Consider the following 14,886-nt stretch of genomic DNA (forward strand, 5'->3'; position numbering starts at 1 on the left):
GACAGATTTTTGATGAAAAGTATTTTTGACAACCCTTTCAGAGACTAAATTTCCAACGGAAAATTCTATTAGAAATTTGTTGAAAAAAGTATTTCCAATAGAAATTTAACTATTGCTTACGAAAAAAATTTCGTCAGAAAAAGTCTGTTTTTTTGTAGTGAGTGAAGCTAATTGCTTAGCAACATATGAGCTCAACAACTTTGAGTTTTTGTTGGGCATGACTATTTGGTATGATATATTGTTTGTTGTTAACTCTGTTAGTAAAAATTTGCAATCAAAAGATGTGTATTGATGTTGCTATAGAACAATTAAAAGGTCTTTTTATTTTTTTGAAAAATATAAAGAAGATGGATTTGTATATGTTATGATTTCTTCTAAAGATATTGCATCTAAAATAAACATTGAATCTAAATTTTGTGATACACGTATCGTTCGTAGAAAACAATAATTTGATGAGAATGTTGATAATGAAATAAATAGATCTCTTGAAGAGTTATTTAGAATTGATTACTTTTTATATATATTAGATCAAGCAATTTTTTCACTCCAAAGTAGATTTAAACAATTTAAAATATATGAAAATATTTTTGATTTTCTATTTAGCTGTAAAAAGTTGAAGTCATTAGTTGATAATAGTATGAAAGAATATTGCCTTAATCTTGAATGTTCCCTAAAATACAACAAATATTCTGATATTAATGGTTTAGATTTATTTTCAAAGTTAAAAATTTTAAAAGAAATTATATAAATGGAAGAACACAATTCAATTGACATACTTAATTATATAAGAAAACTCGATTCTTTTCCAAATGCATATATTGCTTTTAAAATAATGTTAACAATTTCGGTAAGTGTTGCTTCAGGAGAAAAAAACTTTTCAAAACTAAAATTAATAAAATTTTATTTAAGATCAATAATTTCTCAATAAAGATTAAAAAGATTGACTATATTATCAATTGAAAAAAAAATATTAGAAAAATTTAATTAAAAATTTTGTATCCAAAATGTTATAAGAATAAAATTTTAATAATTTTCTTAATTTTAATCAAAAAACTTTATTTGAATATTTCGTTTACAGTTTTTAAATTTATTGAGTCAGTCCTACTTAAAAGAGCCATGTGTGGCTCCTTTTTGTTGCTTCACCCACGCATCTAAGCTTCCACTTCCCTTTTAGCCATAAGCTTCTTGACTCTTTAGCTTGGAGTAGTGTTGGTGGAGGTTTACGAGGAAGACAAAGTTATTTCTGGCATTTAAACAGTCGCCAACTGCAACTTTTAACCAACTTTTTAAAACTTTCGCCTTGTGTCATGGTGTTTGAAGGAGGGAAGTAACCAATGCTGGCCTTGTTGCTAATTTTTTTCTTAATTTCAACAAAAAAAATTTATTTCATTTAAATATTTAGTTTTAAATATTATTGAGCCGCCCTTACATGTGGGGCCTTGGTTACTACAGCATCCCCTTTCTAATCTACTTGCAATCTCTCCATTCCATATATATTATCATGTTTTCTTTTGTTTCTTTTGGATCAAATTATTTAAATTTTTGATTTTATTTTAAAATAAATACTAATTAATTTCGACTATTATAGCATTCTATAATCTATAGTATAAAATTTTGGTTGGGTGGCGGGACTTTTTCAATTCTTCCTAAATGGAGCGGGTGGAAATTAAGATAATGTTGTACCAATGAAGAAGGGGCGGACTTCCCTTCCCTTGTGGGGCACCGGTTGACTTAACTGTGCAATTGGACGTCTATATTGATGACTACAGCTGAGTGGACCTTCCCTACCATTTCATCCAAAACCAAACCATAAGCCTTGAATCATATGTCTCCTTCAATGTTCTGACATGTTCATCGTGACAGAAATCGGATGCCAGATTGGGTTATTTTCGTTCTTCGACATCTGATTCTTCTTCTCTGGTTCAACGATTCATAACTTTCTCATGCGTTTCAAATTATCCTTCCTTTCGCTCATGAATATATATATTCTAATATTTTTCTTCGTACTAAGAAAATCTCTTGCGGTAGATGAAAACTTTACAGTCTGCAGCGAGCCAAGTACTTGTGGTAGGCATAACATAAAGTTCCCATTCTTCATCCAGGAACGTAGATGTGGTTATCCCGCATTCAACATCTCCTGCAGAAACAGCACAGACCCAATCCTTAGCTTGCCTGATGGCGACTATATCATCCATGATATCTTTTATCAGAACCAATCTTTTCAGGTGTCAAAAGCTGTTGCTTTCGATAGAGATGCCGTTTGCAGCCATTCAATCCCCAACATATCCATTCCTGAAGACTGGCTTTCTCTGGCCCCAAACCAAGCAGAAATATTTTTGCTCTTCAATTGCAACTTAACCGTGCCATCGACCTGGGAACTTTCACAGCACAAGGTTAATTGTTCTGCTGAAAATGAAACTAATGCAACTTTGGCACTGTTCAATAATGATCCTAAGCTGAATTTTGCTTCAAAGTATTGTAATAAAACGGTGCTGGCGCCTGTGGCTTTTTATGAAGGAGAGCAAGGTGTTGAAAGTATGCTGAACCGAGGGTTTGTGCTGAAGTGGATAGCGAGCGACTGTAGCATTTGTGAGGCGAGCGGGGGCAAGTGTGGATTTGATTATAGTACCTACCATTTCAAGTGCTTTTGCCCAGATAGGCCTCACGCATGGCATTGTACTCCTGGTATGTTCTTTTCAAGATCTAGAAGGAAAAAGAAAAAAAGAACTTTGAAATCTCAATATATACAACCAAGTAGGATAAAACTAGGAGAAAGCTTGATTTATCAACTTAATTGTTCCTGGCGGGGATTTATCATGAATCTACATATGTTGAAAAGTTCAAAAACATCAGAGAAGTTTTTAAAATTAGGGGATTTTGAAAAGAGATTGAGAAATTTGGTATGATTTCGGCAGGGGTTTTAGCTTTTCTGCTTGTTCTAGGTTTGTTTGCTGCAAAAAGATGTGATGTTCTTGGATTTACCGTTTTAGGTTAGACTTTTGTTCTGTGAAGGATCAGTTCACCTATGTCTGACTTTAGGATTGATCCTTGCTTTTTATAGCCTTTTGTGCAGAGATTTTGTAATCGTAAAGCCAAGGTTCCCCCACCAGGTTCCCGATGCCATCAAAGTCTTTGGTTTAGGCTTCTGTGGCAATGGATGAATAAATTCCGCTTTTCAAAAAAAACAAAAAAAGTAGAGATGGGGTGATGAACAGAGAAGATCTTTAAATTAAGATTTTGGTCATGCACTCCGTATCTAATGGACTGAATCAAAATTACCTGGGTTATAACCGGTAGAAGTTATTAAGAATATATTTCAATTTCTCAAAAAAATTCACCCGTTGAAATTCCATCATTCTACCGTCTACAACAATCAGTGTTGATAGAAAAAAACCCAGTCCAGAGAATTTTTAACAGGGTATTCATTTGTATTTCGTTGTTCATGTTGCAGGAAATTCTACTGGTTTTACCATAAAAGTTGCAGCAGGTAATGTACACAGCAGAGTCATCAAGCGATTTAACTTGTTTTGTTGAATAATCGCTAATTAGATTACACTTTTCACTCTTATTAACAATAACTAAATTGCTTCAATGAGCATATCTAAAAGTTCAATTTTGATCTCATTAAAATGACATTCAAATTTTATCAATGTAACATTTTGAAAGAATTTGACTGAGAAGTTTATGAATAAACCCTGTCTTTCAATGCAGCTTCTTCAATTGCTGGAATTGTAGTGTTGATTATTCTGGCCTTCTGCTTTATAAAAAAATTCTCATCAGAGGATAGCATGTTTAATCGGAAGACCAAAACAGAAGCAGATAAGAAGATTGAAGCCTTCCTAAAGGACAACGTGTTCCTAGCTCCAAAAAGGTACAGACATTCGGACATCAAGAAGATAACCAACTCATTCCAATATAAATTAGGTCAAGGAGGCTATGGCGACGTTTACAGAGGGAAGCTACTTGATGGACGACATGTAGCAGTCAAGATTTTGAAAAAATCACAAAGGAATGGGGAAGAATTTATGAATGAGGTGGCAAGCATTAGCAGAACTTCCCATGTGAACGTAGTCACTCTTTTAGGCTTCTGTTTTGAGGGTCGCCGGAGGGCTCTCATCTATGAGTTTGTGCCAAATGGATCACTCGAGAAGTTCATATTTCAAGAGAAGGCAGGCCATCGTCAATTAGAGTGGGAAACCTTGTACCAAATTGCAGTTGGCATAGCCAGAGGGTTACAATATTTGCATCGTGGTTGTAAGACACGTATTCTGCATTTTGACATCAAGCCTCACAACATTCTCCTTGATGCTGACTTCTGTCCAAAGATATCTGATTTCGGCCTTGCTAAATTGTGTCCCGAAAAAGAAAGCGCTATTTCGATGACTGGCGCGAGAGGAACTGCCGGATATATTGCTCCTGAAGTATTTTCCAGGAACTTTGGACGGGTGTCTCACAAGTCTGATGTCTATAGTTATGGGATGATGATTTTAGAGACGGTTGGTGGAAGAAAAAACATTAATGTCGAAGTTGATCGCACCAGTGAGATATATTTTCCACATTGGATCCATGATCGTATAGAGTTGGATGAAGAACTAGGATTGCAGGGTATTATAGATGGAGATGATCAAGAGAGAGTAAGGAAGATGATAATAGTGAGCTTGTGGTGCATACAGACCGACCCATCAAACCGCCCACCAATGAGTAGAGTGGTAGAAATGATGGAAGGGAACATTGATTCCCTCAACATCCCACCCAAGCCTTTCTTGTCGTCACCTCCAACATCGCCAGATGCAAATTCCACTAGTAGACTAATAGCCTGACATTGTTAATTCAATTTAAGCCTGGTTATAGCTTATACCTCTTGGAATTTTGGCAGTGTTTGTTCTTAGTTCATTACATAGGGTGCCTGCTCATATCTGATAGAAATGCTAGATTTGTATTTGTAAGTTTGACATTGTCTCTTTCTATGTTGGAGCTTTAAAGTAATACTTACTTTCTTGTATGAAAGTGTGTTTGCATATATGGATGACACAGATAAAGTTTATACGCGCTAATTAAAAGCTTTAAGGAAAATTATCATAACAAAGCAAATATAATGTACATACAAATTTTTCCTTGAAATTTCTTGACTTGAAAAATTATGAAACAAATATCAAATATTTGGTGTGAGTTATAATCTCTAGAATTCCTTTGATTAATTTATTCACTTTGTCTTCAAGAGTCTTGACAACTTGACCTTAATCACGAATTTCGCTTGATCTTCGCTTTAAAGGTCTTGACGACTTGATCTTGATTACGAACTATACATTATATACTATACTTGCTTGATGGCTTGATCACTGTCACGACCCAAATTTCGGACCATGACCGGTGCATGGGCCCAATGGACGTAGTCCACTAAGCCCAAGAAAGCTTATTAATATAACCTTTTCATCATTCCATTAAAAGTTGCTAAGTCACATTTTATAACTTTAAATCAAAATAATACTAAACATTGCCATCTCATAGTGGCATACCAATCAAAGAGTACATATATTATCTAAACTTAATTTAATAATTTACATCAGTTTGTTTATACACAACAAAAGAGTACTTGACTTCCAGCGAAGAGACTCGGACGAATGTACAGCTACTGAATGCCGAGACACCTACCAAGGGTCGAATATACGAAGACACTTCGACCTAGTTACCAACTGCCTCGTGATTGGAAAACATGAAGTTGAAAACGGTGAGTATAAACCCAGTGAGTGAACAAGAAAGGAACAAGCATACCACAAAGAATGTTTAGCAAAATCATGATGCATTCATTTTTCAAAACAATGCAATTTGTTTTAGTTCTTATTAAACCCCTCATGTAAACCCCACATGAGTAAATCACTTTATGAAAAAGATCCATGCTCAACAAAGGGTTTGGAGAGTGAAAACTTAAATAGCATTCATGCGAATCAGGTCAAAATAAACGACGGGTCCTCGCTGCAACGGAAAGGGTAGCTACAGCGAGAATGAATTTTTGCTGCAGCGACACTTGATTTAAATTATCAACTAACCGAGGGTTTCTCACTAAACCTCTTCATTTTAAACTTAATTCATTTATTCCTTAATGTTGGAAGTCCATGCCCAACTATGGTACTAAAGAAATGAAAAATAGGGTAGCAACTATACCAAATGAGGAGCAAAACAAAAAGTTTTTTGTTGCAGCGAAAATAAATCTCGTTGCAGTGAAATTTTTGGTCTCAAAATAGAAAGTTTCTCGCTGCAACGAGAAGCTACAGTAACATTCTCGCTACAGCGAGATTTCGGCCAACACCACCCCTCCAAACTTGAGAGTTTCTCGCTGCAGCGAGAAACAGGGCACCAGCAAAAAAATTCCATTCCCTTCAAGAAAAAGCCATCATGATGTGTTAACAAAACAACATGAAACACATATAAATTCCCAAAATTCAACCAGTCAAATTCTCACATTTTGCATTACAACCATATACCATATATGTATATATATATATATCAATCATCATGCACACCCTCCCATCATCATCAACTTCTATGCATCGGCTTATGTGCACTCCCACTCGCACATAGTCGGGTCAGCATTGGCTTATGTGCACTCCTACTCGCACATAGCCGGGTCAATATCATTACACAATATTATTTATATATATATATATATGTATATATATATCAACATAATGTAGTAATACAACAATCCATAACAGTCACATGTCACACATAGAGACAATTTATCAAAGGCTTGTTCCCAAGGAACCCTTTTTAAGAGAGATTGAATAAATCATTCACATTCCCAAAACTATTTTTGAAATGCAAGTTCACTCACTGGTATCTTGTTGAACCTTTTGTCGACTCTACTTCTCTAATTGTCCAAATGGAGTGATGGGGCTTCGTTGGAACCTATTATCACATTAGCATTACCATTAATTCAAGCCACACACTTATAAATTCTAAAAGCTTTTTCTTAGCTAGCTTTAATGGCCATTTAAATGACTATCTATTCTCATTACCCTTATCACTCTAAAATGAATGAACAACCCCAACTACCAATTCACCCCCAAATCTAAACACTAATCATTCTCAACACTAAAATCAACTTTAGTTTACTACTCACTTTAATAGCTTTGTAACCTTGAAATTCTTTCCAACAATTCCCAAGCTATTATAAGGGCTTTCTTTCTCTTTCTCTCTCTAAACACCTAACTAGTGAGAGAAAGTATGAAAGTGAGATTTTTCAAGGGTTTTAAAGTGAGAAAGTGAAAGGGCACAAGGGTTCTAGTCAAAAGAGCACAAAAGTATGAAAATTAGAGCTAGAGAGAGAAAATTATGAAAATTTCATACCAAGCTTCCATGGAGGATGGAAGCAACGTGAGATGGAAAAAGAAGAAGGAGAAAAGTTGTTGGAGAATGTAGAAGCTACTGGAAGGAAGAGATATTTATAGCCTATGCTTATCCACTCTACTTAAATTACCAAAATGCCCCTCCACAAATTAGCTTGTTCTCCTCCAACCTTTTATGCAATCTTTTTACTTCTTTAACACTAGGACAAGGTCCATAATGGTCTAGAAATGACCATTTATTAAAAATTCTAACTCGAGGTGAAAAATAACCATTTTGCCCCTACCATGAAAATCATCAAAATTTTTATTTCCTTGTCATTTTACCCATATTTTCATCATTCATTTACGCCTTAGGCCTACTTAAGCCTTAATATTGTTTAAAACTTACTTTTAGGGGCTTACTAAGTAAATGACGAATTTACCCCTGATTAGTGCTATCGAGTGTACTTCTATCTATGAGTCTATAAAGGTCAAGGTCTCACAATTGTGAACTTTGCTGCCACTTGATATCTTAACTTAAGAAACCTTCTACTCTTTTCGAGCTTCGAAATGCTCTTGTTGTTCAATTTATTACTCATTTGCAAGTATACGTATCGTAAAAATAATATAATGATAAGTAAAGTGCCAGTCCCATAAGAAATTGGATTAATTTTTACTATTAATTACTAAAATTACATACCCTATTTTTATCCAAATATTAAAAATTGAATTAAAAAGCAAAACTTAAAAACTAAAACTACTCTAAATTTACTCATCAAAATTGCTTTTCTAAACTTGATTTACTTTTAGACCTAAGATTATGATGTTTTTCAATACTTCATTTGATTATTGTCTCTCTCTCTCTCTTAACTTAACTTAATGGATTAAGTTGCTAACCTAGAGTCTTAAATTATTTATAAGTCTCTGTCAAGTTTCCTATAAAAATATCTCTCCCAATTAATTTATTATATGTCTATGCAAATTAAATTAAAGACTAATTCATTAAGTTCGTGCTCTAATACTGGCTACGTATGGCTTATAGGTGTATGTTTACCCTATATGCAATCAAATCACCTAATCAACTAAGTGTATTTGATCATACGTTATTCTATTCAAGGTCTCCCTAAATCTCCTTCATCAAAGTTTAACCTAGGTTTCCAATTCAATCTAATTGGTGATCAAGGAATTAGAAGCATTAAGAACTGAATAAAATAAACAAATTAAATCCATCAAACATAAGTAAAAGAGAGATAAATAAATTAGACTAGGTATTGAGTTCAATCATAATCTTAGATTAATAATTTAGTTTCTCATCAAATCACACGTCATCATCAAATCATATGTCATCATCAAATTAAGTTTAAACATTCAAGTCAAACTAAGAAAAAAAATAAGAGAATAACAAAGGATGATAGAACCCAAGAATTTATAATCTTGATCTTCCAAATCTTTTTGAATCCTTCAAATTCTTCTTAGCTTCAATGACTTTGCGACTTGATTCTTAGTTGTCAATCTGGTGTTTCATTTTTTTTTTAAAAAAAAGGTCTTTTGAAAGGTTATTTTTATAGAGCTTTGAAGTTAGCCTAAGTTAAGTGAAGAAAGAAGTCAATTTTAACTAGGATTTACTCATCAGACTACGTGGGTCGCGGTGTCATGAACTACTCTCCTTCGCTTAATTATATGATAGTTTGTTGCAACACTTGATTAAACGCTTCCACACAAGCCAACCAATAACTCATTTATATTTGATCAAACATCAACAATAACAACAAATTAGACTAAGGCAACGCACATCGAAATCATAAGGCATACCAAATGCCATATAGGTAACCACTGAGACCAAATAAGAAAAAATGTTTTATTAATATGAAAATGAGTACAAAGGGACCAAGACACATCATCGTCAGGCCATGGAGGCAGCCTTAGATGATTTGCTACAAACATATCTTTACTAGTGAGGCAGCCCAACAATCCATCGACTGCTCACCGTCTATAAACAGTTAACGAAATTTTACATGTATTCTACCAATAACCATTATAATGTTTGAAATGAGGCATTCCTTTCTTAAAGGGTCTTTCCCCCTAAAGACATAACAAGTATTTTTAGAAATGTTACGATGAGCCATTACAATGTTTGAAAAGGGAACATTTCCCTCACAAGTACAAAAGGCTCAATCTCTTAAACAACTCTAACTTGTTACAGTCCGAGACAAGGTTGGCTCATGACATCCTCCCCCACTCAATCTGTCGATGTCTTCATTGATTGGTTAGCTTGGAATTCTTTAATCTTCTACTGAAAGGTGCAGATATCAACTTGCTTCTCACAGATGATCTCATTTGGCCCTAAACCTTCCTATCTCACCAAGTACTCCTGTATTGGTCATCGGTTGATTATCATCATCTTTCTTGCCAAAATCTCCTCCACTAGGCTTTGTGATAGTGGCTTGGTGCTGATGGCGGCTTTTATGGCTTAACTCATACTTGCATTTGCTAGATCTGCATGAAACAGCTATAGGTTGTTGACGTGAAACACGAAGTGTACCTTCATCCACATGGGAGGATCAATCTTGTAGCAAGTCTTCCCCATCTTAGCTATAACAGGTACTGAACCTTTATACTTTTGTAGTAGTCTTCGATCTCTTATCTTTAGGAATCGAAGTTGTTCAGGTACCAACTTTACCACCACCACGTTTCCCACTTTAATGTGTTACTCCCTTTTACCTTTATCTTCCTACTTCTTCATGTTGTTGGAGGTTTTCTCTAAATAGTCTCTGGTGATTTTAGTGTTTTGTCTCCACTCTTTAGCAAAGTTGTATGCCCAGGGACTCTTCCCGCTATATGATTCCATTGAGATATAGGGAAGTCTAGGTTGTTGTTCGGTGACTGCCTCAAAAGGGTTTTTATTAGTGGCTGAGCTCTTTTGTGAATTGAAATATAGTTTAGCCATATCTAGTAAGTTGGGCCAATTTTTTTGATTCGCTTGTACAAAGTGTTGCAGGTACTCTTCTAACAACCCATTGAAGCATTTGTCTGACCATCTGTTAGCGGGTGATAATTGGAATATATGTTGAGTTTTGATCCCAAAAGCTTGAAAAGCTCTTTCCAGAAAAAGTCAGTAAATCTTGGATCCCTGTGGTTGATAATGTTCTTAAGAGCACTCTAATTTTAACCACATTTTTAAAAACCGAACAAGTTTTTTTTTTACAAAGCCAAACTTCTGCACTAGAATAAACGTCGCATACTTGGAGAAATAATCCACCACTACCAAGATCACTGTCATATCTCCCATTTTAGGAAGTCTTACTATAAAGTCCATAAAAATACTTTCCTAAGGTTTGGTCGATACTAGTAAAGGTTCGAGGATTCCCACAAATCTTTGTCTGTCTACTTTGTCCTGTGAGCAAATGACACACGTTTTCATATAATCCGTCACATCCTACCGTATATGAGGCCAATAGTAACCTTGTTTTAGTAGTGTAATGGTTCGCTGCCAACCTAAATGTCCTGCCCAAGGAGTGTTGTGACATTCCAGCATTAATTTTTACCTAAGCTCCCCTATTCTTGGAACAAATATACGTGGCGTTTTCGTTAGTTAAAATCTATTTTCTGCCTAAAAGTATTTCGATTTTCCACTCTCCATCAACTTCATAATGGCCATTGCTTGGGGATCTTAGTGCAAGTTTTCCTTAATACGATTATGGATATCTACGGTCACTTTGCTGGCCGTTATTGGTGCGATCACCCTCAGACCTGCGAATTTGACTTTCTTGTTGAGGGTGTCTGCCACACGATTTGCCTTTCTAGCTTTATGTTCGAAGGAGAAATTAAACTTGACTAGGAACTTTTTCCATCTCATTTGCTTGGCCATAAGTTTTGGCTGTGTGAGGAAGTGACTTACGGTTGTGTTGTCGGTCTTAACCACAAATTGTGACCTTAGCAAGTAGTGTTACCAAGCCCCTAAACAGTGAATCACTACTAATAGTTCTTTCTCCTATGTTGTGTATCTCTTCTTAGTTCATTCAACTTTTTACTTTCAAACGCAATCAGGTGTCTTTCTTGTAACAACACTCCTTCAAGGGCAAAGTCTGATGTATCCATCTGTACCTAGAAAGGCTTTGCAATATCGAAGAATGATAAAATATGATCCATTATCATCACATCTTTGCAATATCTGTACCTATAACAGGCTTTGTAAAATTGGCACTGTGGCATCCAACTCCACTTCAGTCCTTTTTTCAACAATTTTGCTAGTACTATTGTCCTTTTTCAATATTCTTCCATAAATCTCTGATAATAATTGGGTAGACTTAAGAATGAACGAAGCTTAGTTGTATTCTTAGGGGTGGCCTACTCTTTGATAGCCTCCACCTTCTACATATCCATCTGGATATGCCATTGTTCAATTAGGTGACCAAGGAACTGAGTTCGGGTTTATGTGAATACACATTTCTCTATTTTCACATATAATTTGTTGTCACGTAACCTTTGGAAGACCTGCCACAAATGTTGTTGATGCTTCTTTAAAGTTGACTTGAACACCACGATATCGTCCAAGTAGATTACCACGAATTTGTATAGATAATCATGGAACACTTGATTCATCAATGTGCAAAAGGTAGCATGAGCATTGGTTAGTCCAAAAGGCATAACGGGAAATTCAAATGCTCCATATCACATTACGCAGGTAGTTTTTGGTTCATCTCCCTCAGCCACTCTTACTTAATGGTATCCTAATCTTAAATCTAACTTGGAGAAGTATTTTGCACAACTCAGTTGGTCCAAAAGATTTGCTATAAGAGGAATAGGATATTTATTCTTAATTGTGACTTTGTTTAGAGCCTAATAATCCACACACAATCGTAAACTCTCATATTTTTTTTTTCTGAAAGAGTATTAAGGCCCAAAAAAAGTGCCTTTGATGGTCAAATAAATTCAACTTGAATTAGCTTGTTTAATTGTTTTCTTAGCTCTACTAACTCTGGGGGAGCCATCTTGTATGGCTCTTTTGCAAGCGACTTGAATTTTGGGAGTAATTCTCTCTCGTGATTGATAGCTCGTCGAGGTGGTAGGACCCTGAGTAGTTGTTCTGGCATTATATATTGAAATTCTTTCAAAACGAGTTTCACTTATTTAGGTATTGGATTCGTGTTATCTTCACCTTTTTAGATGGGCATGGTCACGTAAAAGGGCTCACCTTTCTTGATCCCCTTCATCTCACTCTTAGGTAGAATTGTAGCAGGTATCACACATGGTTGTTCTCCAAAAAATATTAGACAACTTGCAACAAGGAAAGAAATGGCTTATGCTTTCGTCATAAAATCCAAGCCTAAGATAAAATCAAAGTCATTTATAGTGGCTACAGTCATGTATACCTTCCCTTCCCAAGAGCCAATCTTATCCTTTACATCTTTGGAGTTCCCCATAATAGTTGAAGTTGGCAAGTTAACTACTTTCATTTGCCTAAAGTCTTTCTCAACTTTAAGACCGTATCTTTTTGCCTCTCCCGAGGTGATGAAGGTGTCTGAGGCCCTCGTGTCAAGCATGGCTTTAGTTCTTTTCTCATTCAATAACACCTTTACATACATTAAACCTCGTTAAGGCTCCTTTTTCATCTTTTCTAATTACGCTTGTAAGGTGCTAAGGAAATGAATGGAACCCATTCATGCTAGCTCTTCCTCTATTTCTTCAACTATGGTGTGGAGTGATGGTGTCTCATTATTAGCAGTGCATATCGCACTGAGAGCTACTCAGTGAGGACAAGCAGCTACTTGATGTGGTTCTTTGCATAGGAAATAAGATATTAGAAGTTGTGGCTTGAAGTTCCATGACTCATTTGTTCTTGGTTGGGGTGAGTCTCTAGCAGGTGGTCTGCTATCGCTTCCCCCACTCGAGGGTCTGCTAACTCTTGAAAATTTTACCCCAATATTTGAGTTAGAGCTATTGGTCCTGGATGGAAGGTCTTCTCTTTTGTTAGAGTTTTCACTATAATCAGTAAGGTGCTCGACAACCACCATCACCGAAGTCACATATTGTACCTTTTATAATTGTAACTATATCCTCACCCATGGTTTTAGATCCTTGAAGAAATATAATAGTTTATCTTTTTTGGTCATATCTCTGATATGTAGCATTAAAGTAGAGAAGTTCCTCATAAACTCCCATATTGATTTCGTTTGTGACAACTCCCAGAACTTTTCTCGCGCCATATACTCAACATTTTCAGGGAAAAACTAGTTCTTCAAATCTTGCTTGAGGTACACCAAGTGTTGATGTGTCACTCACCATCAATGAATTTGAAATGCCACCATAACTTTGCATCCCCAATAAGATACATTGAAGCCATCGCCACTTTGTCCTCATTTGACTTTGTGTGCACAACTCGAAAATACTGCTCTATATAAAAAAGGAAGTTCTTCAACTCCTTAGCATCTCTGACCCCTTTATATCGCTTGGGCTCTGGCACTTTGGCTCTTTTATCTTGATCTCTTGAGTTTGCACTGACATTACCTACAACCATAGCCAAAAGATTTACTTAAGCTTTTAACTCTCTGATCTTGCCTTGGAAAATGCTCAACGCATCCCTGGTTTCATCACTCAGGGTATTAATCATCTCAGACAGCTTTCGCTGGACAATCTCAATTTCATCTATTCACTCACGCAGGACTGTTTGAAAATTTACTATGGCCACTGGGGCCTCTAACTCATCAATCCTCTGGTGAACTCCACGTGGTCACCATGTTTACTCTTTAGGTTAGCACGTCTCACCCGTGCTTTGATACCAATTGTCACGAATTACGTAACTTCGCTTAAATATGCGATAATCCATGTGACGCTTGAGTGAACACTTCCACGCAAGCCAGCCAATAACTCGTTTATGTCTAATCAAACATCAACAATAGCAACAAATTAGACTAAGGCAATGTACATCAAAATCATAGGGCATACCGAATGCCATATATGCAACCATTGAGACCAAATAAGGGAAAATGTTATATTAATATGAAAATAAGTACAAATGGACCAAGACACGCCATCGTTGGGCCATAGGGGCAACCTTAAATGATTCGCTACAAACATACCTTTACCAATGAGATAACCCAACAATTCATCGACTGCTCACCCCTTATAAAGAGTTTACAAGTATTCTACCAATAGCCATTACAATGCTTGAAATGAGGACATTCTTTTTCTAAAAGCTCTTTCCCCTTAAAGACTTAATAAGTGTTTTTAGAGATGTCACCACGACCTAGAACAATGTTTGAAAATGGGACATTTCCCTCACAAGTACAAAAGACTCAATCTTTTAGACAACTCTATCTTGTCATAGTCCAAGACAAGGTTGGCTCATGACATGCGGCCTCAACCCATTAATTAGTAGAAATCGTAATTGCTCTAAGACTGCTACAATGCTTTAACTTTGGCATGATTTTTTACCATCTTTTAGGCTAAAATAGGTGAAGTGATAAGTATGAAAGTTGTATATTTTTCACTTAACTTTTCAATGGTCTAAGAATCGTCTCATTTAGAGTTCTATAAAGAGAGTTATGATCAAAATACGGAA

The 14,886-nt window shown here is 35.7% G+C and overlaps 1 protein-coding gene across 2 annotated transcripts; it reads left to right on the plus strand.

Annotated features, from left to right (window-relative positions):
* On the plus strand, window positions 1,770-5,002 carry LOC18609188 (LEAF RUST 10 DISEASE-RESISTANCE LOCUS RECEPTOR-LIKE PROTEIN KINASE-like 2.1). 2 transcript variants are annotated; one of them, XM_018116110.1, is made up of 3 exons: window positions 1,770-2,685; window positions 3,452-3,487; window positions 3,712-5,002. In XM_018116110.1, the coding sequence occupies exons 1-3, from the start codon at window positions 1,944-1,946 to the stop codon at window positions 4,818-4,820; spliced, it is 1,887 nt and encodes a 628-aa protein (XP_017971599.1). In that variant the 5' UTR covers window positions 1,770-1,943; the 3' UTR covers window positions 4,821-5,002. The 2 variants fall into 2 exon arrangements, with proteins under 2 accessions (XP_017971599.1, XP_017971600.1); XM_018116111.1 differs by lacking the exon at window positions 3,452-3,487.

Source organism: Theobroma cacao, chromosome 2 (genome assembly GCF_000208745.1).
Source record: "Theobroma cacao cultivar B97-61/B2 chromosome 2, Criollo_cocoa_genome_V2, whole genome shotgun sequence".
Taxonomy (NCBI): domain Eukaryota; kingdom Viridiplantae; phylum Streptophyta; class Magnoliopsida; order Malvales; family Malvaceae; genus Theobroma; species Theobroma cacao.